The 27,490-nt window shown below is 40.4% G+C and overlaps 1 protein-coding gene across 3 annotated transcripts; it reads left to right on the plus strand.

Annotated features, from left to right (window-relative positions):
* The first annotated feature begins 5,263 nt into the window (after positions 1 to 5,263).
* PCF11 (PCF11, cleavage and polyadenylation factor subunit) lies at positions 5,264 to 26,698 on the plus strand. Of its 3 annotated transcripts, XM_027656473.1 has the most exons (17): positions 5,278 to 5,529; positions 10,238 to 10,363; positions 12,638 to 12,826; positions 13,200 to 13,391; positions 14,552 to 15,660; positions 15,907 to 16,096; positions 16,172 to 16,805; positions 16,893 to 17,492; positions 17,574 to 18,370; positions 19,727 to 19,814; positions 20,500 to 20,619; positions 21,152 to 21,260; positions 22,437 to 22,620; positions 23,036 to 23,191; positions 24,269 to 24,361; positions 24,920 to 24,955; positions 25,550 to 26,698. In XM_027656473.1, exons 1-17 carry the CDS (start codon positions 5,341 to 5,343, stop codon positions 25,757 to 25,759), a joined length of 5,022 nt encoding a protein of 1,673 aa, XP_027512274.1. In that variant the 5' UTR covers positions 5,278 to 5,340; the 3' UTR covers positions 25,760 to 26,698. The 3 variants fall into 3 exon arrangements, with proteins under 3 accessions (XP_027512191.1, XP_027512109.1, XP_027512274.1); XM_027656390.1 differs by having other exon boundaries at positions 5,264 to 5,529; positions 16,893 to 18,370; positions 21,155 to 21,260; XM_027656308.1 differs by having other exon boundaries at positions 5,276 to 5,529; positions 16,893 to 18,370.
* The last annotated feature ends 792 nt before the right edge of the window (positions 26,699 to 27,490 follow it).

Consider the following 27,490-nt stretch of genomic DNA (forward strand, 5'->3'; position numbering starts at 1 on the left):
AGTCACAGTTAAAAGAGAATGGTAATAAATATCTGTCTGGGTATCTGAGAATGACACAGAAGTGCCAGAATAAAATATTATCTGGGTTTTGAATCCTCCAGTCTCCCAAGACCCACCAAGATGTCATTTCAGAAAGTGAGCTGGTAGCATGTCAACCCAGGTACCCATAACAATTTAGCTGTGACAACACGAGGTTTCAAAAGATTACACAAGTCTTCATGGGAACTCAGCAAGTCTTTAGAACCAGGACACTGCTGCAGTCAGGGTCTTACTGGTAACCCAGCTATTTAGAATCAATATAAATAAGGATGTGGTTCACAAAAGCTCACTGTCACATCTTTGGGTGCTATATCCACATACCCAATGCTAGGTTTGATAATACTATCCATAATGTTTCTGAAATCTGCCTGTTCTGGTTTAAAAGTAAACCAGCAGGAGAAATGAACCCAAGAGAGATTTTAAGTCAGAGTTACAATTTACTCAAAAGATTACAATAAATACAGTGATACAGAGAAACTGGTTTTAACCCACAAAGACAGATGTATAACCCAGCACCCTGGGACAAGAACAGAACAGTCTTTGTTAGTCCCTGTGCTGAGCACCACACGGCTCCCCTGGGTGCAAAGTAAAAGGAAAGAAAAACCTGTTGCTCTGGATGATGGGTGCAGTCCTGTTGAAGTTCTGGTCCTCCTCTGGATCCGAGAAGTGGTACCGGAATTCCCAAAACTCCAAGATTATATCTGGTTGGGTTCAGGTGGGAATGTCCAGTACCTCCTCCAGGGGGCTGGGAATTTCACAATGGGTGATTTAACTCTGTGAGTCATGGGATATTTGGGAATCTTTGATAGACTAGGTCATTGCAGCTGCCTATTACGTCAGTGCTTTGTGGCCCATAAGCAGAGTTGCCCCCTCAGGCTGGGTGTGAAGGTGCTCATGCCTCCCTGGAGGGGAGTTATCACAGCTGAGTCATTGGTGTGAAAATAAAGAAACACTCCTCACAGAGTTCTTTAACACCCAGTTTGTAAGCTGAGGTGTCAGGTGTGCCCTGGGTAGCTGCTGCAAATGATCCATTATTAACAGTCCATCAGAAATGACATAGAAGGTGTAGAATACACAGTTTTGGTTATAACCACATAGTGATAAACTGGTCCTGGCCCCTGTAACCAGGACATTGCCTTTTTTATTTTCCCCCACAGTATTTAGTGTAGATTGACCAAGGCAGGAACATGTAGACTCAACAGTTCTTTTCCTATCTATTCTCAGCCTTTGATCTTTGCTCATTGCTGTTTGAGCCTTACTGTAAAGATGAACCCATCATAATGAAAATGTTACAGAGATTACAAGATGTCAGGACTACCTTGCAAAGCTTTGAAGGGCAATACAGGTTAGTACATTTGTCTAGACATACTAAACATATTTTTCAGTATGTCAGTATTTGAATTTTTCCTAATTATCAACTGAGCAAATGATCCTTTACTAAATGTATTTATCACACCTTGAGAATTTCTGAGGTTGTGAAACCCTATCTATATTAGAAAAGTTACAATATCCAGAATTTTTTAAGTACTGAAATGTTAGTAGATGGTTCCTTCATCAAGTATCTCCAATTCATCTCTATTCACCACCAGACACTGGAAAAATAAACTGAAATCTTTTGTGCTTCCACAAATCTGCAATTCCAGCATTTCCTGCATTTTGACCTGATGAAGAAAACTAGGCTCTCCACATTCAGAGCAACCTAGGAGCTTAGCTCTAAACGGGAGATAATCCTGTTATAAAAGGCTTGTGGTTACTAGTTCAGAGGTCACCAAGGTACAACTCTAAAGGTGAATAAAAGTGAGGGAAGCTGTGTGAGACCTGTGTAACCTAGACAAGGAATAATCTGGCTGGCAGACGATGGAGGCTTGGTTTATTTTAAAAGTTTTGCTGATTTAGCAATACTAGGACTGTAACAACATTCACCAATCAATACAGCTATGATGGCTGGCAAAAATCCACAGGTGTAGTTTCAATGGCAAAACATCCTTTGCAGTTCTGGTATAAGAAATAAACAGTTAGAAAAGCAATTTAAATTGGATCATGCCTCTAGGAGGGTTTACCAGGTCTTCTACTGTAACTATATTGGCAAACTTTCTAGTTAAGGCTGTTCTACAAATCAGCTACTGAAGTGTGTAAGGCTGATGACAGTGGAGCTGCTTTGAAGGCTTGACGAGAGTATAAAGCTTTCCACCCCTTGGGAGGCCCACTGAGAAACACTGTCTACTTCCTTAAGAGAGTCTTGGCTGGAGAACAAAGAACTTCAGCTCATATACAGAGGGGTAATTTACATCTCATTAAACCAATATTTAAAAATCTACACTGTGTTTGTTTCTTTAGTGTCTGTGTTTTCCTTTCCTAACATGTCAAAAAAGATGCATTTTCAATTAGTTTTTTTTTTATTTTTCCAGAATGAAAAGCAGCAAGAACATTTCTGGGTGCCTAGAGATCCTTTTCTTTTTCTATCCTTGCCTAGCTATAAAGCAGCTTAAAGTAATTTTATTAAAGTTCCCAAGAAAAATAATCTCAAGCATAAACACAAGTATGAGTATTTTCAACTACAGATGTTTTGGAATGTAATAAAATCTTGAAAGGGATCTTTCCTTGATATATTTTGTTATATAGTACTATAACTTCATGACTATTCAGCAAAACATCTTTAATTACCAATTGCTGGTGATACTCAAGTCATGTGGGCTATAAGTGGGTCTAGTCTGGAGACTTTTTAGTGGGCTTTATACCAGCAAAACCCATAGCTGCATCTATTAAAAAAAACAAAACCACAAACCAAAACCCAAATATCCAAACTTTATCTGACAGCTATGTCAACTGCTGTAAGAAGCAATGGGACACAGCTGTACCAGAAGCATTTCTAAGTGATGCTTTCAGCAAAGCTCTTCTTTTGATAGGAGGTGGTTTCAAGAACACATGTATGAGGCATGCTTATGCAGGCATAGATAAACTCACACTCTGCACACATTGCTGGTACAACACAATTCCTGTAATAATAAACAACTTTTCATTAGAGTGCCCAAGGATAGACTCAATGGGCATTTCTGTACAACTCCTAATGAGTTGTTTCAAAAATTGCTTAGAGCACAGAGCATTCCCACAACTCATCAGCATGGAGACCTCACAGGCAACTTCTTGCTAACAACCTGTAGACCTTGCTGAGGTACCACTGGCTTCACATGAAGACTAGTAAAGACAAGCTAATAATACACTAAAACACTAGATCTGCTCAGGGACACTGGATGTACTCAGCCTCAGGAAGACCGTGTTCTGGAGGGTAGCAAACTGTTTTGCATCACATCAGTCCTTTCCTGATCAGTAAACAACAAATCTGATTTTGAGGGTGGCCTTGGACCACATGACATCTTCATCAAGGCAGTTTTGCTTATATTGTTGGTTTTGTTCCTGTAATTAGTACAAACGAGCATTCCAACTTACAAACCGTGGTTTGAGGAGGAGAAACATTTCCCCGCCCCCACATTTTTCCCCTAGGAGCAGAACAGTATGTACTGTTTTTGCTAAATAAACTGGATGTACATTATGGCTTGATTCCTAGTATATAATTAATATTATTAATGGACAGGGGGTCTTCAAATAGCTGCTAATATTTATGCTGAGAAGAGGCCTTGCAGTTCCAGCTTTGGTCAGCCAGACACAGAAACTTTAGTTTTATTTTCTTATCTTGTGGTGACACACTGTAAAGGTGGTGTGTTCAAAGTACAGTGTTTCAAGGCTTACAGGAACAAACATGAATATGCAATTCAACAGGCAAATAAAAGCTGTTTTTGCATTTCATGTCCCCACCTTCCCTGTTTCTCAGAAAGGGAATACAAACATGAAGACAGAAACTAAAATATATTTGCAGCTGGACAAAATGACAAACAGCAGCTTTTACCAGAAACTGGTCAGATTTTCGGTTTTGCTATATTTCCACTACATTTGCAGAATATATATGTATATCCACATAGATACATGTAATTTACACTATAACATAATCTCACGACATGTTTTTTCAGCGTATTTTAATGAAGCATTCACCCACTGCCTGCTTTCAAATGCTGACAGTTCCCCACAGTCACTAAGGAATATGCAATGGGGGGAGGAAGGAATGGCTATGCCTGAAAACGCTTTGCAAGCAAGTTCACTTAAAAGAGAGACCTTTGGGCAAATCTCATGACTAAGGAAGGGCAGGTTTTGTTACTTTTCTCTCTAGCTCTCCCCTATTAGTAGCTCACTCCTGTGGCTCCTGGCTCTGTTTAGACCTCGAAACAGGTGCGAGGGGGGACTACTTAAAAGGTGGAAGACAGAAAGGGCATCAGAAAAACAGGGAGGGCCGGGACGCTTGTTGAGGCGGACAGATTACAGAAATACACAAAAGTTCGGGTTGGAAAAGACCTCCGGAGATCATGTAGCCCAACACTTCTGCCAAGGCAGGGTCACCTAGAGCAGGTGACACAGAAAGTGTCCAGGTGGGTCTGGAATGTCTCCAGAGAGGGAGACTCCACGATCTCCACAGGCAGCCCAATGCTCTACCACTTCAACTGAAAAAGTTCCTCCTCATGTTGAGGTAAAACTCCTTGTGTTTCAGTACACAGCCACTACTCATAGTCCTGTCACTTCTCATCCAACGAACAAAACCCACTATCCGTGGAAGCGGCCGCTTCGGCAAGGACAGTGTTACGGAGGCTGAGCCATCGGCGGGCGGGGCCGTGCTGGCCAGGGAGGCGGGACTGCACCGGGAGCACCAAGCAGCGATAAGGGCGGCACGGGAAGGCGGGAGGAAGAGGCAGGGCGGGACGGGAGCGGCGGGGCCGAGACACGCCGCCAATGGCGAGTCGGGACGCGGGTGCGAGAGCGGGACCTGAGCGCAGGAGCCCGTCAGCGGGGAGGAAGGGCGGTGCCAGCCAATCGGAGACCGCTGTGCTGACGTGCGAGCCAATGGCGAGCCGCGCAAGCGGGGCGTTAGCCAATCAGGGCGCGACCGGCGAACAAAAGGGGCCCTCCAAGGCCCTGGCCCCTCTCCCGAGCACAATTTCACATGACGCAACGGCTGCGGGAAGCGGTTCGCGAGCCGTGCCCGCCGCCGCCATTTTGTGAGCGCCGAGACTGAGCCGGCGGCGGCCGGAGGAGCGGCGGCACCAGCAGCGCAGCCAGCGGGAGTCGCGGCGCGGAGGATGCGGTAGAGGAGCCCAGCGGCGGCAGCGGCGGGGGGGCGGCATCGGCATCGCTCGGCGGCGGGGAATCGCGGGGAGGGGGCTGTCGGTCGGTGGGTCGGGTCCTGGTCCGAGCAGCATGTCGGCCCCGGAGAGCAGCGCTGGCAGCAGCGAGGCCCGGGAGGACGCGTGCCGCGACTACCAGTCGTCGCTGGAGGACCTGACGTTCAACAGCAAGCCGCACATCAACATGCTGACCATCCTGGCCGAGGAGAACGTGCCCTTCGCCAAGGACATCGTCTCCCTGATCGAGGCGCAAATCGCCAAGGTTTTTATATTCCACCGACTACTACTCCTACCTATACTGCTGGGGGGACCGGCCGGGGCAGCGGGATAGGGTGGCCTAGGGGAGGTCAGCGGCAGAGGGGGGCGAGGAGGACAGGGGGACACAGCGGAGTCAGGGGTGGGCAAGAAGGCCCGAGGGCCGGGAAATGGAGCGAGAGAGAAAGGGAGAAGCTCGGGCGGAGGCCGGGCGGGGTGAGGAGGCCGGTGACGGGATGGGTATGGCTGGGATGGGGCGGCGAGGGGGGCTCAGAAGGTAGTGCCGGGGAGGGTGCTGGTAGTGAGGGGGCGAGTAGGGAAAGGATTTGGACAGAGCTGGAGGGTGTCGGGGGCTCCGATGGGTCCAGGAGGCAGGGGTCGCCGTGGGGGGAGCAGGCGGAAGAAGGAAGCCTCTCCCGGCTGGGATCGGGGTGTACGGGGCGAGGCGGCGGGGAGCGGGGAGGGCTCCTTATTCCATCGCTAAACTTAAGGCTGCTGCTTCTACTGCCCCATTGCATAGGGAGCAGGGGACTCGAGGGAGGGGAGCAGCCCCCACACCACCCTTTGGGATTAGGGAAGGGTTTGGGACTCAGGCGAAGCTGCGAGAGGAGGGGAGCGTGGCTCGCGGTGCGAGCCCCGTGTAAATAGCAGGCACAACATGGCGGCCCAGCAGTGACTGGGCAGCTGAACCTCCGCGCCCTTGGAGCTGGGTTTTCCCCCTATATGGAGTCAGGATTCGGTGTCCGAATCTGGTGTCTAAACCCTTGGATTTAGGCGATTTGGACAGTAGGTGAATGTTTCAATCATTAGAGAGGGCCTGAGTCGGGAGGTCTCGTGGAGGGTTGGGTTTTTCTTTGGGGGGTAGTTTAAAGGGAAATAATATTAAGTTTATAGAACGCAAATTGTCCGTTTCTGAAGGGCTAAATATAGTGATCTTTAAGTATCAGTTAAGGCCATTTACCCAGTGCGGTCCCTGTGAGAGATTAATTGGGGGGTGGGGGTCACCCTTATCGTATAGAAAAGTTTGTGGGCCATCTTCTCCGGATAGAGACGTGGTGGTGGTGGTGGAGTTGTTTTGCTCTGACTGATTAGAGAAAATTCTGGGGGCTTGGGATAATCTCTTTGGCTTTCAGATGATATGTGCCCCGAGTAACGCTAGTGTTGTGTGCATATTTAATATATTTTGGCTAGAGAAGTTTATTGGTTGAGGATGGGGAAGAAGAAATTGTCTCTGACTGTAGAAACTGCAGCAGCCTGTAGGATCCTAACATGGCGTCTGAAAGGCACATGATATAAAAAGGGAAAGAGGAGGCTCCCTCTGAGCCCAGCCCAGGCAGTTGCTGACATCAGTCAGCCACTACACATAGATAGGGGTTTACAGCACCTTTCTAATGAGCATTTTGTAAGAAAAGGGTTTTTCTTTCAATCCCCCATGGTGCCAGCCACCCCTCCCTCGTTGTTTCCCTTGCTCCCTCTGGTCTCAGGTGTTAAAAGGCTTTTTTCCTTTGGCTTTAAATCGTGGTTTATAATGGTGAGAATTGTACTACCTAATGATGGGGGAGGGAAGGATCTCCTAAGTTACTTAATCTATCTTTCTATCAATGCAGGATGTCTTTTTAGTATGCCACAGACCTCTTCCAGTCTAGTTTTAAATGCTGCCAGTGGCTGAGTTTTGCCATTCCTTGGGGAGGTGACCTCATAATCTAATAGCTCTCACCATTATATCTCCTAAAGGGCAGTGGATGTGTATAAAATGATTTGTGGTGAATAACAATGCTGTCTTTTTTTTTTTTTTTTTTATTTCTGGGTGATTTAGAACCTGCCCTGAAGTGTGGGGGTTTTTTAAAAAGATGTCTTAAAACCTGTATCAATGGTTAGTTTTGCCTAGTTACTGTTTGTGACTGTAGCTTATTCAAGGCAAGTTTTTAGTTGTTTCTGGGAAAGTGATCTCCTTTACTAAGCCACTTTTTAAAAAGTGTTGCCTGGAGACAGTTTGTTTAGTGTAAAACTTGAGTGGTCTGCTTTACAATTAAATAAATGGTTCTGAAATGTGTGACTGGTATTATAAAATTTGTAAATAAAAAGTGTGAAATATGTATTTGTCTTTTTATTTACCACTGTATAGTGCAGAATTTGTTTCCAAGACCCATTTTGTATACAAAGTTGTTTTTTTTTTTTAAACAAATTTTTGCACAAGCTTGTGACTCGGGGTTCAATTGCCAGATATTATTTTAAACTTGAAATCTTTTAGGAAACTAATAAAAAAGAGCCACACATTTCCAACAATAGCTTTCCTACGTTATTTGAAGGGACAGTGGGAGTTTTGTAATGAAGTCTTTATTATGCTGATGAGCTCAGAGTTAGTGTTCTTCGTTCTGGTGATTATGGGGCACCTCCCTGCCTTTTGTTTAGTGTCCTGTGGGATCTATCTTGTTAGAGGGTATTGCATAGACCTCCTGAAAACAAAATGCTTTCCAGTCTGGGATTCCCTCTTGTGGCTGTTGAAATACATGCTAGATACCTTGACATAATAAACATTTCCAGAAGAGAAGACTTTAATATTCCAACCATATTTAAGTCACAGTTCTTATGATGTTGACGCCTGAATAGCTTACATTTGAAGCAGGGGGCACTGCTAAGCTTTTAAATCTGCGCCATAGTTTGAAGTAGGCTTCCTTAGTAGATTATGGTGCTTCTGTGTATAATTGCTTTTAACTGTCTGAAGTAGGATGAAAGGGGCAGTTAAACTTTTTTATAGTGCTTTTGCTACTAATGGTTCCCCAGCATCTCAAACTTGAAGCTTAGCTGAGTACTATGAGCTACTCCTATACATGGGTGAAATGGAAGAATATAAAATACCGTGTGAGTAGCCATCAGGCATAGGTACTTCTGAAACAGCTCTTTGTGTCTCTGACATAGCTGACTAAAAGTCAGAAATGGTTTGCTGTCATTTTTTTCAGAAAGGAAGGCATTCGGAACTGGAGTAGTGTTTTTAATGTGCCATTGTGCAGACTACTTCAAAGAAGAAACCAGTATTCCACAGACATTTTAAATAGCTCCAGACCCACAGTCTTTGATTTCTGAGGTGGAGTGATGCCTTTTTTCTAACACTTGCATATTAGGTTGTTTACAGATCAGTATTATGTCATAATGTAAGATTGGCTTTCAATGTGCTGCACTTAGTTTTACCTAACTTCGCTGATTTTTCTGTTGTTATGTATATGAAATGCACCACCTGCCTCTTTCGACCTTTTTTTCAATCTGCTCAAAGGCAGTGCGCCCCTCTGTCCCCCAATTAACAAGGAGTTCTACCCTCTTCAATAATAAGTTTCAGGTTATGGTAAATTAATACACTTTTAAGAGCAAGGAAACACTGTGATTTGCCCATGTAAAATCTTGCTGAGTGGGTACCCTTCTGTGAACCACCTCAAAAGGGAAGGAATTAAATCTAAGGTAGTGCTGTTCTTCTACACAATTGTCTGGATAATGGGACTGCAGAGTAAGGTGTTGTTAATTAACCTAGTAGCCTATCCTGTTTAAAATGAGCAGTATGTGAAGCTGTTCTGGTTTTATCCTTACTGGATGGTGAATGGGACCTAAGAGTATTACAAGTGGATGCTCTTCTAAGGGGATCATGGTCAACACACACAGCTCGTGTTGTCGTCCATGTTGTCCTCTTCAGCAAGCCTGCGTACTTACTGATGTTTTCTGGAACTTTGCTGTGCCTTCTGCATTGTGAAAGCCACTGGTAGGCATTAAAATCACTATTGGTCCAGTAATGCTTTCTGTACATTAGAAGTGGCTGTAGCAGTCCGGGGTCACCACAGTTCTATCGCACAAACTTGCTTTGAGTTTTAAAAAAGGATTTTAAAAAAACCCCAACCAAACCCCAGCAACAAAAACTGAGCCTCCTTTTGTAACAAAGATGTGTCCAGAGTTTGAAGATTCCCGTCTGTGGAAATGGTGACTGCAGTTCCAGAGCTAGTCTGTGCACTTACCTGGTCGACTACATGATTGAGTTTTTCCTGGATTTTGAACTCTGTTCTGACTGCATCTTTGCATGCATTCTGGAAATCTGAACCGTCACCACCTGCAAGTGCCGAGAGAGAATGGGACTCCTTGCTCTGTCCATTTGGATTACAGTGAAATAGTTGCAACCTATTCTGCGTGTAGCTTAAGAAAAGGCCGTGATGCTCTACGTATACTCTACAGCTACAAAAGTTCACTAATTTGGGCTGTTTGCCAGAAGTCTAATTCGTGTTCTTTGAAATCCAGAAAAACACATCCAGGAGGTTTTAATTATAAACCATTTTTTAGAAGTTCCTTGAAGTGCTAACAGTGGTTTCCTACTTAGTTACTTTCTCAAATGGAAGGTTACACTCGGTACAGTAGTGGCAATACTGTCTTGGGGGCTGCTTTTTTCTTCTATTTTTTTTCCTTTTTCCAAAGCTTTGTTATGCAAACAAAATGACCTAAGGTGTTCCTTTTTTTTTTTTTTTTTTTGTGATAGACCCACTGCATTATACTTTGAACTGAGTGTCCCTTTTTCAGATTAAATTTTTGTGTAAACAAAAAATCCCACCAAATCCCTTGGTGTTTATAGTGGCAACCAGAAAGAGAGGTGTGTATTTCTGGGATTGGTAATCCCTTTATTTGAAAAGGTTAAAATATGTTTTTGTTGTACTAAACTTCTCAGTTTCTTCTTATTACTCCAGGCTCCTGCGTCAGAGAAGCTCCCCGTTATGTACCTAATGGATTCCATTGTCAAGAATGTGGGAAGAGAGTATCTCACTGCATTTACTAAAAACCTAGTTGCAACATTTATTTGTGTATTTGAAAAGGTATATACATTTTCAGAAAAGTACTGTATTCTAAGCAAAGCTTGTTCCTGGTAAAATAAATACATGCTTTCAGGTTTGGGTTTTCTTGGGTGGTAAACTAAATTTGATTGGTTTTTATAAGTCTCAGTGCTGTATACTATGAATGCTTCTTTTTGCTGTCAAGCATGTAAATTACACGTTAGCTGAAAGGTGCAAAGTATTACTTAATTTGGTTTATAAACATCTGTAATTTTCCTATCCAGGCAAGATTTTACTAGCAGTATTTTGGTTATCGATTGCTTACCTGGATGGACTTTTCGTAATGTATAGACCAATTAATTATGAACTGTTGGTTTATTTTTAAGATAGTTAATAGTCTTTATACCAGGAATAGACTGAGAATCAGTTTGTTGTGGATTTCTCAGAGCTTCTCTCTCCTTTAGTTAGATTTGTCTGATTTACATAATTCACATTGTGCAGGATGAGTGCTTAAACTGAAGTAGTACTGACACCTGGTTCTCTCTTATTCGTCTGAAAAAAATGCTGGGAGTCTGGGGGGGAAAGGGTCTTAGAGTGCATGACTATATTATATTATAAATAGGTGTTTTAATTTCATTCAACACTGAAAGCTGCTGCCATATCTTTTAATTTTGACTCTTAATCTTTAAACCCAGTGAAGTAATTGTACATATTCCTCTGTGAGAAACTCAAATCAAAGTCCAAGTTTTGAAAGGCTGGACTTGAATGGGTTTAAGTTGGATCAGAAAAGAAGGGATGACTTCTGTGGTTTCTTGTGTGTTATAAGAAAGTGGCGTCTCGTATGAGTGAGATGAATGGAGCTTTTGCATATTTATCGTTACATATCAGCAAGGATCTGAGATCCCAGTATGCTTTATATATGATTTTCAGATGTAAAGTGCATGACAAAGTAAGGAATAGATTGTTGTCATGACTGTAGAAGACATATAAACTCCTTTGTGTAGAGTAGATAGGTAGATTTACTTGTTTTTTCAGTATTAAATTGTGAATGCTCTTATCCTGAGTTGCGTTTAATGTTGCAGCTGAGTGACACCCTGGATAATAAGTAATCTTCAGAGTTTTATATGTTACCACTCTGTTAAGCTAACTAGAGCAGTTTAATGTGTACTACATGAATGTGTAAAGTGGCAGTCATTTCTAATAGCTTAGTTGTTCATGTTAAAAGGTGTAAGTAGAATTCCAGCATAGATATTGCTAGAAATTTCGTTTTATCAGTAAATGGTCACTAAGGTATCTTTAGACACTTGATAAAGTCAGAAACTTTGTGCTCAGTAATTTCTGCACCTTTTTGCAGTGAACTTCGTACTCTTATTGAAAATTGTGTATGGGCATACTTCAGTTGCTAAGTATGAATTATTTTTATTGAAGTTCCTGCTCTTCCCCAGAAGAATCTCCAAACTTTCCAGACTATTCTACATCTTGCTGTAACATCTTAAGAATAAAACTTCAGCAGAAATCATCTACATAGGCAATACTTAATGATTGAATTGGGATTTTGACATTAGGACAGCTGGATGTATTTTGTCCTCTAATATTTTTCATTTATTGTTTATTGAACTACTCAAGTTATGAGATTAACTAAATTTTGCTTTACTGTAAATTTGTCAATTAGCTGTCATGAGATAATCCAAACCTAGTTATTTGTGAAGAGATAAAATGGGCCTCTGGTCCTACAAGTATGCTTCATCTGTGACTCACAGATGGGTCTAATTTTGCAGTTGAACTGAAATAATAATTAACTTCATTTGAGCTAATACCCCTTTTACTACATTTATTAAAAAAAATCCTTCAGTGACTAAACAGCTGAGTAAAACACCATTTCTCTTCAGAGTTTGTTTTTTCTTGATTTGTTTGTCATTGTCATACTCCATTCAGCACAAACACTTGAATAATGTAATGTCTCAAAAGGCTATTGCCTTTAAATATTTTTGTTATTGTATTTTTTTTCCACAGAAATTGGGCCAGTAAAATGAGAATTTTGCTAATGGAAAAGAAAATTCTCAGAGAATGGTAATACAATAAAACCTTCAAATGGCCTTGAAACAACAATTCCACATTTGAGCATCTGTTACTGATCCCATTGGTAGAAATGTATGATCTGCACTGATTATAAATTCTGTGTAGCAAGTTCAATATGTTAAAATGACAAACTGTTGATAGAAATAGGAAATTAATGAAATCTTAAGTTCTACAGAAAAGTTAAAGAAATTGTTCTATATTAACTTAACAAGCCATAGAATTGTTTTATTGTTTTAGGTGGATGAAAATACTAGGAAAAGTTTATTTAAATTACGCTCCACATGGGATGATATTTTTCCTTTGAAGAAACTATATGCACTTGATGTCAGAGTCAACTCATTAGATCCTGCCTGGCCAATTAAACCTCTGCCCCCAAATGTGAATACTTCTAGCATCCATGTGAATCCTAAGTTTTTAAATAAATCGGTAAGTTTTTCTGCCTGCTGTAAGAACAGATGGTAATACATGTGGTTTTCATTGTTTGTATACTGCTTTTTGACAGTTTAGTATATTAAGAATTAAGTATCTGGCCTTTGTAGACAGGTAAGAGAAATTTATGAATTCAGAATATTTGAAGGGTTTATTTTTTGTATTTCAAAATTGTATTCTAGGTTTTGGAACATTGATGAATTTATGTTAAATGATGTACACCTGTCACAGCAGGCAAATTGTCGTGGGGCAAAAAACCGCGAATTATAACTGCTATACAGACTAAGTCCCAGATCATAACACTGAAGGAAGATGGGTTTAGTTGATTCCATCAGGGTTTTAAATGTAACTTTTTAAATTCTGTTTTTAGCCAGAGGAATCTACTGCACCTACCTCTGCTGTCACTTCTGGTGCCTCTACTCCTCCAGCTGTTCCTGAAATACAAAAGAATTTGACACAGGAGCAACTGATCAGGCAGCAATTGCTTGCAAAGCAAAAGCAGTTGTTAGAACTTCAGCAAAAAAAACTAGAGCTGGAGCTGGAACAGACTAAAGCACAGTTGGTGAGTAGGATAGTTGAAACTTTCATAGTTGGGTCTCAGTTTCTTTTGGACAGTACTTGGCTGTACTGGTAAGTACAGCATATTGTTTTTTCCTCATATTAGGCAAGCGTAGCTGTTTTGGAACTACTAAGAGCAGTGCAGGGGAATCTGGGGTTCCTGAACTGTTTTTGTTTCCTAAAAGCCTTAAAAAATTACAGGTAAAAAAAAAAGTGAAATTCCTCTTGTTTTGTTTTAAACTTCTCTTCAAAATGATGACTGTGGTCCTCATCTTCCACCTCTTCTTGTGTCTCACAGCAAACCTGGCTTTCTCAATTATATTTATTCTTAAAGAACAAGAGAGCCTGTTGTAAATAAAGTCAGTTTCCTCGCTAGGTCAGGTTGGTTTGATGCTGCCGTATAGAGATGGTGGTTAAAGCTGTATTGTTTTACATTCTTAGTTGAAAGTCTTGCTATGTTGACAGTTGACAATACCAAAATAAAGCATGTTTGAAGTTTAGAAGTCTGAAAATAGGGATACTTGGCAGCTGAGTTGCCTAGAGCATGTGGTTTATATAGAAAAGCCAATCCTGTAATTAGAATGTGTGCCTAAGTTACATATTTTGCAGTATTGCTTTTGTAGTACTGATCTTGCATTATATTTGAATTTGATCTTTTGTAATGATACCGCATTATTTTAATGCTTTAATGCTTTCTCTTTGGCGCGATATCTTCACTCACAACCAGTGACAGGACTCAAGGAAATGGCATGAAGCTAACTTAGGGGAGTTTTCAGTTAGGTATTGGGAACAGGTTTTTCACCAAAGGGTACCTGAACACTGGAACAGGCTCCACGAGTGGTCACAGCACCAAGCCTGTCTGAGTTTGAGAAACGTTTGGACAGCACTGAGGCACGTGGTGTGATTCTTGGGGTTTCCTGTGCAGGGTCAGGAGTTGGATCCTGATGAGTCCCTTTCAACTCAGCATATTCTGTGACTCTGTGATTTAATGTAGAATAAAAATGATCCATTAATTAGCAGTTAATGGGTCATTTTGAGTTAAATGACTGGATCTCATAACTTTCAAGACATTGCTATTGCAGTTTTGTATTTGAGGCAGAATATGAGCACCTCTGGGTAGGAGTTGTGGCATGCATATTAATGCTGGATTTTTTCCAATTTCAGGCTGTATCTCTTAGTGTTCAGCAGGGATCATCTACTATAGCTTCAGTTCCAGCACCTTCCAAGCAACATATGTCTCCCACACCTCATATGACAGTTAAACCGCCTCATCAGACTGCTGTGCAATCTGAAAAAAACAAACCATCCCCAAGTCCTCCACTTCATGATATCAAAATAGTAAACAGGGATCCTCGACTTAATAGGATGGGTCAACATTCTTCACATACTAAAGATCAATCTCATAGGAAAGAATTTTCACCGAATGTGACCAACCAGTCTGATACTAAGGCAAACAAAACAACACAGGGTGAAAAACAGAACTCTACAAAGTCAGAAAAATCGAGAGCAAGTGAAAAAACACAGAAGAAAGAACTTGACCAGTCTAAAGCAAAATCTAAGTCACCATCCCCTTTGAAAAATAAGCTACCTGATACTAAAGACAGTAAAAGCCAGGAATGTGAAAGCAGTAAAGTGTCTGACATCAGTAAGCGGGATCCAAGACTGAAAAGACATCTTCAAGATAAGTCAGAGGGCAAAGAGGAGGAGGTCAAAGAAAAGAGGAGAAGTACAGAGAAAAAGGAAAAAGAGGAGCATAAAATATGTGAACATAGACCAGTGGGGAGCAGAAATAAAGTGATTAATGGTGCAGTTCAGAAACAAGACATAACTACAGAGGAGTCAGAAAAACAGGGTGGAAAACAGGGAAGATCAAGTAGTAGAAAACGGTCACGATCACGCTCCCCTAAGGCACGGTCACCATCTACACATTCTCCAAAAAGAAGAGAGAGGAGATCACCTAAAAGAAGACTTAGGAGTTTATCTCCTACTTCTTCAACTCCTAAAATTGGCAAGATACGTCAGATAGGCACTAAGCAGTCTCATGTTGAAGAAGGCACACAAGCAGCAAGAGATGAAAGAAGTTCTAATAAGAGAAATGTTAAACAAGAGGTACGAGATCCAAGGAGAGTGAAAAAAGCTCAAGAGGAAAGACCCCAAGAAACAGCCACCCAGCATTCTACAAAAACTTCTCCAGATCCAAAAGAGAATGCAGAAAACTGGCAAGGATCCAAATCAGGCAAGAGGTGGAAATCTGGTTGGGAAGAAACTAAAAAGTAAGTTACTATCTTTTAAACAACTTCTGTGTGAAGTCGGTGGCTTCAGTGTAGTTGGCTTTGGAAGGCAGTGTTCAGATTGTTAAAACTGATAAGTTTAACTTGTTTCTGCTAGTGAAATCTGGAAATTATGCATACTTAGATTCTGAGGCCATAGTGATGTTTTGCCATGATCAGTTCTAGTAGGAATGTAACAATTATGTTCTGAATAAAGACATAATCTGTATTTTGCATTCTTTCTTTCAGCTCACAGCAGAATGATGAACACCAAGCACTTGGTAAATCCCCTCACCAAAGACACAGGGAAAACTGGCCGGCTGGTAAAGGAATTTTATCACCCCGAGCACCAAAGCAGCAGCACCGTTTAAGTGTGGATGCCAATTTACAGATTCCCAAAGAATTGACATCTGCAAGCAAGAGAGAATTACTTAAGAAGGTACGTAGAAGTATCCCAGGTATGGTTTTCTTTTCTTCTCTTTTTGGAAGTCTAAACTTTGACTTTATGTTATAGGCCAATGACCGCTTAACATCTGGTGAAATAACACAAGATGAGTTCCTCATGGTAGCTCATCAGATCCGACAGCTGTTCCAGTATCAGGAAGGAAAGCACAGATGTAATGTCTGGGATAGCCCTACAGAGGAAAAATGTGGTTTGAAAAAGAAACCTCTTCTGTCAGATGCAGAATTAACATATTATGAACATAAAGCTAAACTAAAAAGGACACAAGTTCAGCATTCACTGTCAAGGCTTGATCTGTTGGATCCTGAAGATATTTTGGATTATCATGTACCTGATGCATTGCTTTCTGGAATAGAATGTGAGCAAGCAAAAGCCAAGCGTGGAGTACAGTTTGACAGAAAAGAACCATTTGCAGAACGATCAAGGAGACACTCTCCTGTAAGTGGCACTACGAGGCCTTTTGCTGATAACCTGTCACCACTTGAGAGTCGACGAAGACTTGAAGAACAACGTGCTACTAAAGGAGCAAGAGGTTCCGATCCTTATGACAGCTGGGCAGAATCAGATGAATTTAGAGATGCTCTCAGGCAACAGGGGAAAGGCACAACAGAGTTCCAGAAAATTGATGGAGATGCACTCTGCAGGTTTGATAATCGTGAAGAAAGACAGCTTCTTGGGCAAGCTGGTATGTGATTTTGCTTTATTTTATATTTGTTAAGTAATTGGCAACATTTTAGTGCGTGGCTATCTGACTCGTTCTGGGTTATTTTAGGTGTTCGAGAGGAACCAAGATCACCATTCAGTGAACGTTTCAAAAGAGCTAGGTATGAAGATCCAGAGAAAGCACCATTTCCAGACAGTCCAGGATCTAGATTTGGAGGTATTGAAGCAAAGCAGAGGATAAGTGCACTAATGGAAGACAGACCTCTCTTTGATGGCTCACCTAGACCAGCTGCTGCAAGGGTTGGAGTAGATGGGCAAGGAAGTCCTTTTGTTGATGGTCCTGCTGCTGGTTCAAGTTCCAGAATTGATGGGCCACCTGGACAGGCTGCTATGAGATTTGAGGGGCCTTTGGTGGGGGCAGGTGCATCTCAGTTTGATGGACCACTGGCAGGAACAGGAGGAGCTGGAGCCCTAAGATTTGATGGGCCACCAGGGCAGCTGGCAGGGGCCCTGAGGTTTGAAGGACCCCCAGGACAGGTTGGTGGAGGAGGTCCACTGAGATTTGAGGGACCTCTTGGGCCTTTGCGGTTCGAGGGGCCTGCAGGGCAGCCTGTAGGTGGTCCTAGATTTGAAGGATCTGGAGTTGGTCTGAGGTTTGAGGGTCCTCGTGGTCAGCCTTCAGGTGGTCTCAGGTTTGAGGGACCTCATGGTCAACCTATGGGGCCTCGGGGTCAGCCAGGGGGTGCTCTCAGGTTTGAGGGACCCCATGGTCAGCCCTTGGGGCCTCATGGTCAACCAGGGGGTGGCCTCAGGTTTGATGGGCCACATTTACAGCCATTGGGGCCCCATGGACAACCTGGAGGTGGCCTCAGATTTGAGGGTCCACGTGGTCAGCCTATGGGGCCACATGGACCATCAGGTGGTGGGCTCAGATTTGAGGGGCCACATGGGCCATCAGGTGGTGGGCTGAGATTGGAAGGACCACATGGTCAGCCAGGTCTAGGTCCTAGGTTGATTGATGGACCGGTGCATCAGGGAGCTGGCGGACTTCGATTTGATGGTCCTCTGGGTCGGGCCGGTCCGAGATTTGATGGCTGTCATGCAGCTGGATTTGATGGTCAGCCTGGACAGCTGTCTCTCCTACAAAGATTTGATGGAATTCATGGACAGCCTGGTCCAAGACTGGGACCTGGTCAACAGGCACAAGCAAGATTTGAAACAGCCATACCTCAAAGATTTGATGGACCTCACCAGCCAGCCTCTAGATTTGACTTGCCCCTTGGCCTTCAAGGTGCACGTTTTGAAAATGTAGCCAACCATCCTGCCTCAAGACTAGAAATGTCACCATATGGACAAGGTGGTCCATTTGTTGAACATCCTGGCCAGGGCTACAATGGACCAACTCATGGAATGCAGTTCCAGAGACCTGATATATTTGATGGTTCACCTGGACCAAATTTCAATGGGCCAGCTGGCCCAGGAGCACAGAACTTCCCACTGAGAGCAGCTGGACATTACTTTGATGAAAAAGGTCTTCAAGGTCCTCAATATGGAAATTTCAATAATATGCCAATGGGAAGTAATCAGGTAAGAATTGATTGCATTAAACAGTTTGCTTGCAGAAGTACTTTTGTGTAGACAGTTAGCATTTTTTCTTCCTCTAAAAATTGATTATTTTTCTGAAGAGCTGGCAGGCTGGAAGCCATTATCAAGGTAAAAAAGTCATTAGATAATTGAAGAAGGACATGCATTGCTATGTTTTAAGAATATTCTTTTAAGAACTAAACAAAATAATGGGTGTTTGCAATCACTTCGTAGTTCAAAATATGACAGTGAAATTATCATATTTCATTTTGACACGAAAACAAAACCAGGTAATTGGAAGCCTTTGGTGTTTTCATTAGACTTCAATAAAAGTGAATTCTATATAAAGCATGAAAAATAATGTTAGTGAATATACATGATTAATTTTTCTAAGAGGTGTGAAATCAGAATGGACCAAAATAATTCTATTGTCTTTTTGCAGCTGTTAGTACTGTTGACAAGCCAGTTTTAAATAAATACCTGTAATTTGGGGGAATTGAGAGAGATAAAACCGTTGTTGAACATTTTTGTTCAACTTCATTGTTGTCTTTTAAAATTATCTCAGCACCAACTTGCTTCATCAGTTCAGCTGTCTTTGCTGTTGCCTGTTGGAAGTGCTCTCTTCAAAAGGGGAAAATGATACTTTACATTGGTGAACAGAATGGAATTTCTTTCAGTAGTTCAGAGATTTTAAAGAGCATTTTTTCATTTGGGGGATAAAAATTAAACATGAAGAGTTAATTGATTGTACAAAAGCAGATAATGTCCTGCAGAACGCTAATGGGGTAAAATTCTAAATAGTTCATAAGTGGAGAAAACAGACGATTAGGAAAAAAACCACCAAACATTTTTATTACAAGTGTGTTATAAAAACTTTTTCTATCTAAAGTGTACTGTAGCTCATTTGCTGAAAAATCTTGGTTTCAAGATGTGTGTTTTTAGTGGATGCTGGTTCAGTTCTTATATGGGAATTAATCATGGCATTTGTTATTAGACATTTACTGGTTCCTTGAATTTCTTTGAGTTTTGGTGAAAAGGAGCAATTTAAAAGGAAGTGCTGTTTTTTGAAAATGTGATCGAAGGCTCAGTAAGTAGAAGAAAAGGTGTGTGTGGGGGGTTTTGCAATGTTAGGCAAAATGAGGAGGGGTTCTGAAATTTTCCTAGTGGAAAATGAAAATGTGGGAAATATTATGTAGTAGTTTGTGGACCTTCCAATACCAAACTGACACAGTTCACTCCTGAAGGAGTTTAATATATGTAAAATTATTGAGAAACTTGTAGAAGTTAATAATAAAATGTAAAAGGTAAGTTTATAATTGCATTATTGTACAAAGAATACTTACATGTTTACTTTCACAGGTTTCTCTCATGTCTGCTCAACCAGGACCTTATGGCCAAGGTCAGCAGTATTTGCCAAATCCTGGAAGTTTTGTCCAGAATCCTGCAGGTGTGTAATTATAATTCTTTATATTTCTTTTGGATTGTTCTGTTTGGTGGTGTCCTGCTGTGTTAGGTCTGTGTGGGCTAAGAAATGCCTCCTCTTGGTGGCTGTAGGTGTGGTTTCTGTAGCACCTTCATCTCTTAAGGGACTTCTCTCAAACACTGAAGGCTTTTGTTAGTTTTCATTAACCATGTGGTTTTGCTATATAGTTCTGCTGGAAACCCTCCCCACCACGTTTTTGGTCTATTTTTCTGGAAGGCACCAGTCTGTGTAGGTCTGGCTGCATTTGCCAGGGTGTGCAAACATTACCAGTGTATGTGTGGTTAGTAATGAAAAGCTTCTAAAATGTCCTAAATGGTTAAACTAGGTGATGAAGTAGATTGATTTTGGGGAAATATTTAAGCATAAAATGAGGACAATATTGCATTTTAATAAACACTGGCCAGTAGATATCTGTGTATGGATAACCAGCTTAGACAGCACTTCAGAACAGATTATAAAGGAAGCTGTTGCAAGGGAAAAAATTAGCCAAATGCTAGACATAAAGCAAAGGGAGTTGATAAACAATTTAAAAAAAAAATGGAAGAAATGATGGCAACAGGAGAATTGTGTTGTGAGATACACTGATAAAAGTGAAGTCAATTTCTGATGCTAACCTTTTGCCTCCTTGAACGTTGGTGTTTTTCCCCAGGAGCCCTTCCTCATTCATATCCTGATAACCATCTGGGACAGCTTGATGTCAATGAATTGTTTGCTAAACTGCTGAAAACAGGGATCCTCAAATTATCAAAAACTGATTCCACTTCAGCACGTATGTAGATTCCTAATGTTCTAACTATTCAGTTTATCCAGCTCAAGTGTAAATCTGAGTATACAAAATTATATTGTGAACTCCTGTGGGGTTTTTTTAAGCTGAACTTTATTTTTGGGAAGGAATTTAATACATGTGATGGAGTAAATATGTAGTATCTTGTTTAATTTGTACACTTCAGCTATATAGACCAGTCAGTTTTGTCTTTGGTGCTGTGCCTTAGTAACTTGTTCTTGATTATAATCAGGTTCTTTTCAGCTTCTGTAGTATTTCTGTGTCTCTGAAGACTGACTTTCAGTGCCAAAGACTGAGGTGAAATACTGTTTTCCTAAATTGAAACTCTGACTTGTTTTCTTCTATGCTTTTTTAAAATAATGTTAGAAGATGACTGACTTAGCTGTTGCACACCTGTGCTTTAACATAGTCAGATTGTATTTATTAGTATTTGAATAAAAATAACTTTCTGGAGCACATAATTTTTTTCTAATGATGTACAGAAGTTTTGATAAAATAATATCTTTATGCTTTCTAGAAGCGAATGAAACATCAGCCCAGCCAGCTGCTGAAGAAGAAGATGATGATCAGAATGAAGATCAAAATGTTCCAGACCTCACTAACTTCATAGTTGAAGAACTGAGACAGTGCGTATAGTAGAATCAGTTAACAGTAAGAATAACAACATGGCAGCATCTAGATAGTTAATCCAAGACAGTTGAAAGCTTTTAAAAGATTATCTGTTACTTTGTGATTAAGCGGACCTGCGTTGTTTGATGTCAGCCTTGTAGAATATTAAAAAAGGAAAAAGAGGGAAAATGAACATGGGAAAACTTACCTTTACACAAAGGTGCATGTTGTTACTTCAGGTTATATGTATTGAAGCCCATATCTTGGGCTGCATCTAAAGATGTGTAACAAGGAGGTCAGGGGAGGGGATTCTCATCTTGTGCTCTACTCTGGTGAGAGCCCACATGGAGTGCTGCATCCAGCTCTGGGGTCCCTGGATAAGGACGTGGACCTATTGTGAGCAAGCCCAGAGGAGGGCCACCAAGATGATAAGAGGGCTGGAGCACCTCTGCTATGAAGACAGGCTTGAGAGAGTTGGGGTTGTTCAACCTGGAGAAAAGAAGGCTCTGGGAAGACCTTATTGCAGCCTTCCAGTACCTAAAAAGGGGCTACAAGAAAAGCTGGAGAGGGACTTTTCAAAAGGGCATGTAGTGATAGGACAAGGGAGAATGGCCTTAAGCTGAAGGAGAACAGATTTACAGTAGATATTAGGAAGAAATTCTTTACTGAGAGGGTGATGAGATCCTGGAATAGATTGCCCAGAGAAGCAGTGGCTGCTTCATCCCTGGAAGTGTTTAAGGCTATGTTGGTTGGGGCCCTGAGCAGTCTGGTCTAGTGGAAGGTGTACATGCCCATGGCAGGGGGAGCTTGGAGTTAGATGATCTTTTAGGTCCCTTCCAACGCAAACCATTCTATGATTTTAATTTTATCACTTTTGTGGTAGCTCGTAAAGCCAAACCAAATGCAGGCATTACTATTTATGCACCATTAGCTTAGAAAAGCTAGTAGGCATGAAACACAACACTAATGTGTTTCTTTTGAATCCTTAATAAGAGCCCATTTTTTGTGTTTTGAATGTTTAAGTTGATGGTGCTATGAAATTCAGGAAGAATGCAGTCGTATTGTGTACTTTAACCTTGCAGTAAATTCATGCTTTCTCCTTACTGTTGTAGACGAAGCAACTTACTGAGAAACTTCTTGCCTTTCTCTTTTTAAAGAAACGTTAAGACCCTTTTTTATCTCTTTTTTTGTAGGCGTTATGATAGTGTTATAAATCGACTGTACACTGGAATTCAGTGTTACTCATGTGGAATGAGATTCACTACGTCACAGACAGATGTTTATGCAGATCATTTGGATTGGCATTATCGCCAGAATAGGACAGAAAAAGACGTTAGCAGAAAAATTACACACAGGAGATGGTACTACAGTTTAACAGTAAGTAATGCAGTATTCCTGTTGATAAATTACAGGCTGTAATGTTTTACTTTGTATGTGGTGTAGGGTTGCAGCTGAAATTTACATCATCACAGGAGCTGGCCTATGGTAAACAGTCACGTCTTAGATACTTCAAGTAGTCCGCAAATGCCTGTCAGAATACAAAAGGCTGTTTTATTATGAACAATGAACAGTTTGAAGCTGTTTATTGCACTGTTTTCTTTCCACTGAGAACGGAATGGAATTCAAAGGGTAGTGGATTTTTTGGAAAAAACTTTTTTAATGTGTAGCATTGTCAGAAAGCGTGCACTGTGCTAATGCCGCATCTTTAGGAGCATTTCAGTTTTAACAAAATAAGATTGATTAAATATGATACTTCGAGATGTCTGAGTGTGAGTGAAAACTTTTTCCTTAGGACTGGATTGAATTTGAAGAAATAGCAGATCTAGAGGAGCGTGCTAAAAGCCAGTTCTTTGAAAAAGCTCATGAAGAGGTTGTGTTGAAGACACAAGAAGCTGCAAAAGAGAAGGAGTTTCAGAGTGTCCCTGCTGGACCAGCTGGAGCGGTCGAGGTAAGTTTCAGCTTGCCTTTATCAGTTCTGATACCGAGAGTCATCTGGTTCTTCAGAGGGTTGTACTGCATTCTTCTTACTGTATGTAGACTGAAATCTTGTTCTTGGGCTTTTGTGCTGCCAGTCCATAGGTCATGTATTTGTGTATGTAATGGTTGCTTCCGAGGACAGATAGTATTATTAATCACCTGTTGTTAAAAATAAATCTACACCCATTGGCATTCTGTGGTTTTGGAAAAACTGAAACAGGTAAAGCATGTTAATTTGCTGAATGTTTTCATGGTAAGAATAAGTAGAGCCAAGTGATTTTTCCTTCGATGGTCCTTCATCATTCAAATAATTACTGGGTTTACTGGAGTTTTGATACTTTTACACAGAAGTTCCTTCTTTGGTAGAAGATGGGCATTAGGAGAAAGAAATACCACAATAATAAAGTAACCAGTAGAGCTTTTTGGCTCTATTTTGGTAGATGAATTGGTGTACTAATCAAATACAAATGCTGTTAAAATTGCAATTCAGTTTTACATGCTGAGTCTCTAAGAAACTAGCTTTCAAGCCATGAAGGCCTTTGTTTTAATTTTAAAAGGTACGTTTTGTGCTTTGTTCTCCAAGTTGATTATTTTTCAAGAAGTACTAAAAATGTTAGTACTTCATCTAAAAGTTCTGCCTTTTTTGACCTGAGTTGCAGGTTAAGGGGAAGAGAGAAGATAATGCCGTAAATAAAATGAATTAAATCTCTGTAGTGGATTGTCTTACATGACAGTAACACAGCATTAGATTGTTACAAAGTGCTTTGCAGACTTCCTGGCTAAAAGGGCAAAGCTTACCTTTCTCAAGTGACAAGAGTATTCAGGGCCAGATGGCGATCGTTCCTCTGTCTGCAAAACATACTCAATTTTTAATTAAGGTTTTCTAAAGTGATCTTTAAAGTGTGGAGGAAAGATTATGTTCTAATCTTAATGTATTTATCTTAATTAAAAAAGAGCCTTATTTGACTCTTACTAGGTTCTTGAAGTTCACATGTTCAGTAAATTGCAATAACCTCATTTTATCTCTGCTACTCCAATAATTTTTCAGAGCTGTGAAATTTGCCAGGAACAATTTGAACAGTATTGGGATGAGGAAGAGGAAGAGTGGCACCTGAAGAATGCTATCAGAGTAGATGAAAAGGTAATCTGATCTTATTTACATATGATACTAATTTATAGTAAAAAAATCCAAACAAATACAGGTAAAAAAGAAAGGCGGGTCAAGTGGTCTTTTTCTTCTGAAGGATTCCCCTCATAGTTTTCCTGGCTTTGAAGTACATAAATATCTCAGCCTTCAGAAGTGCCTGAAGTCCTGGTATGGGCTCACTAGTCCTGGTATTGTTGGTATGGGGTCACTAGCCTTCCCTTATCCTGCAGAGCTAAAGGAAAAATGGATGTCTTTATGTATCGTTATAGGTTTTGGTTCAGTTATTTCTGTATGTAGCTGTACACAAATATTTCCCAATACTCACCAGGTTCTCTAATTCACAGCACTTACCAGGCAGTATGATAACTTTTCCTAAATAAACATCACAAAATCTTTTCCCAGGTATATTTAACATCATACTCGGCCTGCTCAGACCATAGTTTTTCTAGATGAATTGTGTGTTAATGTGTAATTGACAGTGTTCTGTTCATTACCACTGGTACTGCTATAATTTATTTTTATGTATTTAAAGATATAACAATTTTTTTTCAGATTTACCATCCATCTTGTTACGAAGATTATCAAAATGTAAGTGAATCCTTCCTCATACTTTCTGAAGCATTTTACTTTCAGTTTATTTGCTTGATCTCTGACTTTGCAGGGAGCACATATGTTTGTGTCAGTGTACTGCCCATTTCTCTTCCCTAAGACTTGGAGGCCTTGGGTGTGGCAAGTTTATAATACAGAATTAGCTAAAATGCATTTTTGCTTGTGAGGTACCATGACAGCTTGTGTGCCACAAAGCAAAGCCACAGTTTGATGGATTTATTGTTGAGTAACATGTGTAATCTTAGGAATTTGTAAAAATCAAGTAGCTGAGTGTTGGTGTGTGTGATATTTTTAATGCTTTGGGCATTAAAATGCCCTGAGGGCACATAGAAGGGAACAGTTCATGGTAACGTGTTAAGCATTTCATCACTGCTTGGTGGTAACTTTTCAAAGGAATTGGAAAAAAAGCAATGCTATTCAAAATATAAATTTGTTTTTTTAGGAACTCAGTAAAGCAGAAGTTTGGCTTTTGAGTGCCTGTCCATCAACATGTTTGCATTTTGAAAAAGGGCAAAAGGGATGAAAAGCTAAAAATTATCATTTTAATGTGTTAATGCTACTTTAACTTTGCAGACATCATCATTCGATTGCACACCATCTCCCAGCAAGACTCCTTCAGAAAATCCACTAAATATAATGTTGAACATTGTTAAACAAGAAACAGAAGAGTTCTGTGACTCACCTAAAATCAAAGAAGAACCTGATGACACCCCTCCTGTCTGTGCAGAAGAGAGCACACCTGCATCTACAGATATAAAAACAGAACCTGAGGAATCTGTTTAAATAAACTGAGGTATGATTTTTTTTTTTTACAGAAGAGCTGCTGTATTAATTCTGGAAGACAAATACTTTTTATATGAATAAAAATGTCCAACTGAGGCAGGGCCTCAGGTACTGTTTGGTTAATAAATACATTTTTGTATTTGAAATTTCTTACTGCCTGCACAGTTTCAGGTGTCATTGTGTGAAAGTTCTGTAGATGCGTGAAAATTTAATGGTATATGTAAAAATGTAAAATTTTCATTTGTTGAAATGTAAATTATAAATAAAAGATATTTTTGCTATATATGGAGTGTAATGTTTATGCACACCATCAAATGAAGAGTGTGTTTCTGTACTTTTTTCAGTTTAAAATTAATTAAAATGAATTTTTGCTTAATATTCAAAAAAATGAAAACAAGTCTCTTCAAGTCTCTTCCTTCAGTTATCTGATTAGGTGGGTTATCAAGGGAAGGAGTTTCTCAGACAGACAAGCCTGGATTTCTTGTCTTTTTAAACTTATTTGAACAAACTTACATATCCAGATGTTTAAAAAAACAATTACAACGTCATCAAAATAATAATAATAATAATAATAATTTTAAAAGGTCACAAAAAGACAGTTCTGGGTAGAAAGGGACAATTTAATAATCCAACTGGAGTGCTTGATTGTGGTGAACACAAGTGCCAACAAAAAAAAATTAACAAACCAGGATGCCTGGTAGTTAAGACATTTTTAATGATTTTTTTTTTCCATTAGTCAAACACATAAATTTAAGAAAGCTGAAAGCTGAACACTTTTCTTTACGTTACAGGGGGGAATGAATGTAAGAATGCTCATTTGAAACATGGTTAACGTTTTCTTTTTTGTTGCTTATTATGACTGGACTTAGATGGTAAACCAGATATCCTGAGATGTTAATATTTCTTAAATGTTATAAATAAAATTAAGCATAGATTTGAGTGTGAGTCTCTTTCTTTCAATAATGGGTCCATTGGCTGGTACATTTGTGGGATTGGAAATAATCGTAGTTGTGTGTTTTAGGACAGTATGTATTTGTTCCATTCACTCTGCTATGTATAGTGCATATTTTTAAAGCTGCTGGGAGCAAGGCAGAAGTACTAAAAGAGAGCAATGTCACAAGTCCTAGTGTGTTACTCTTGCAGTAGGGTTACTTTGGAGTCAGAAATAACCAGCAGTGCAGGTGATGTTATTGGCTGCAAAAACTTCTTCCCGTGTTCACACCCAGGCTTCAAGCAGTTTTTAAGATGTAAATAATACTTTGACTCTTGTATTAAGATTGTAGTTGTAGTCAGTGTGCCCTGTTCTAGATACCAGCCTTAAAAGTGCTATTCAATTAGAGACAGTCCAGAGGAACGAAAGTACATGATAGATCAGGGTTATGTCAGTCCTTAGGGTGGTGTGTCTGGCTGCTGGCTGTGCTCCAGGGAAGTTACTCAGTGTTATTTGTTGGAAGTTCTTCCTGGAGCAGGGTTGTAGCCTGGCCCACTGGCCAAAATGATGCTTTATGTCCTGTCCTATACTGTAAACTTCTCAATCACACCATTTGAATTTCAGAGGAGACTGAGCAAAGACGTGATGTCTTTAACTATGTACAACAAGGCTGTTAGAAAAAGGGAAATATTATTCTGTCTACTAGAGAGTAAACAAAAAGAGACCTATACGTTGCAGCAAGAGGCTTTATGACAACTCTAATGACAAGGATAATTAGGCTCTAAATGTACCTCCCTTGG

The sequence above is a fragment of the Corapipo altera genome, unplaced genomic scaffold (assembly GCF_003945725.1).
Source record: "Corapipo altera isolate COAL_440 unplaced genomic scaffold, ASM394572v1 0, whole genome shotgun sequence".
Taxonomy (NCBI): domain Eukaryota; kingdom Metazoa; phylum Chordata; class Aves; order Passeriformes; family Pipridae; genus Corapipo; species Corapipo altera.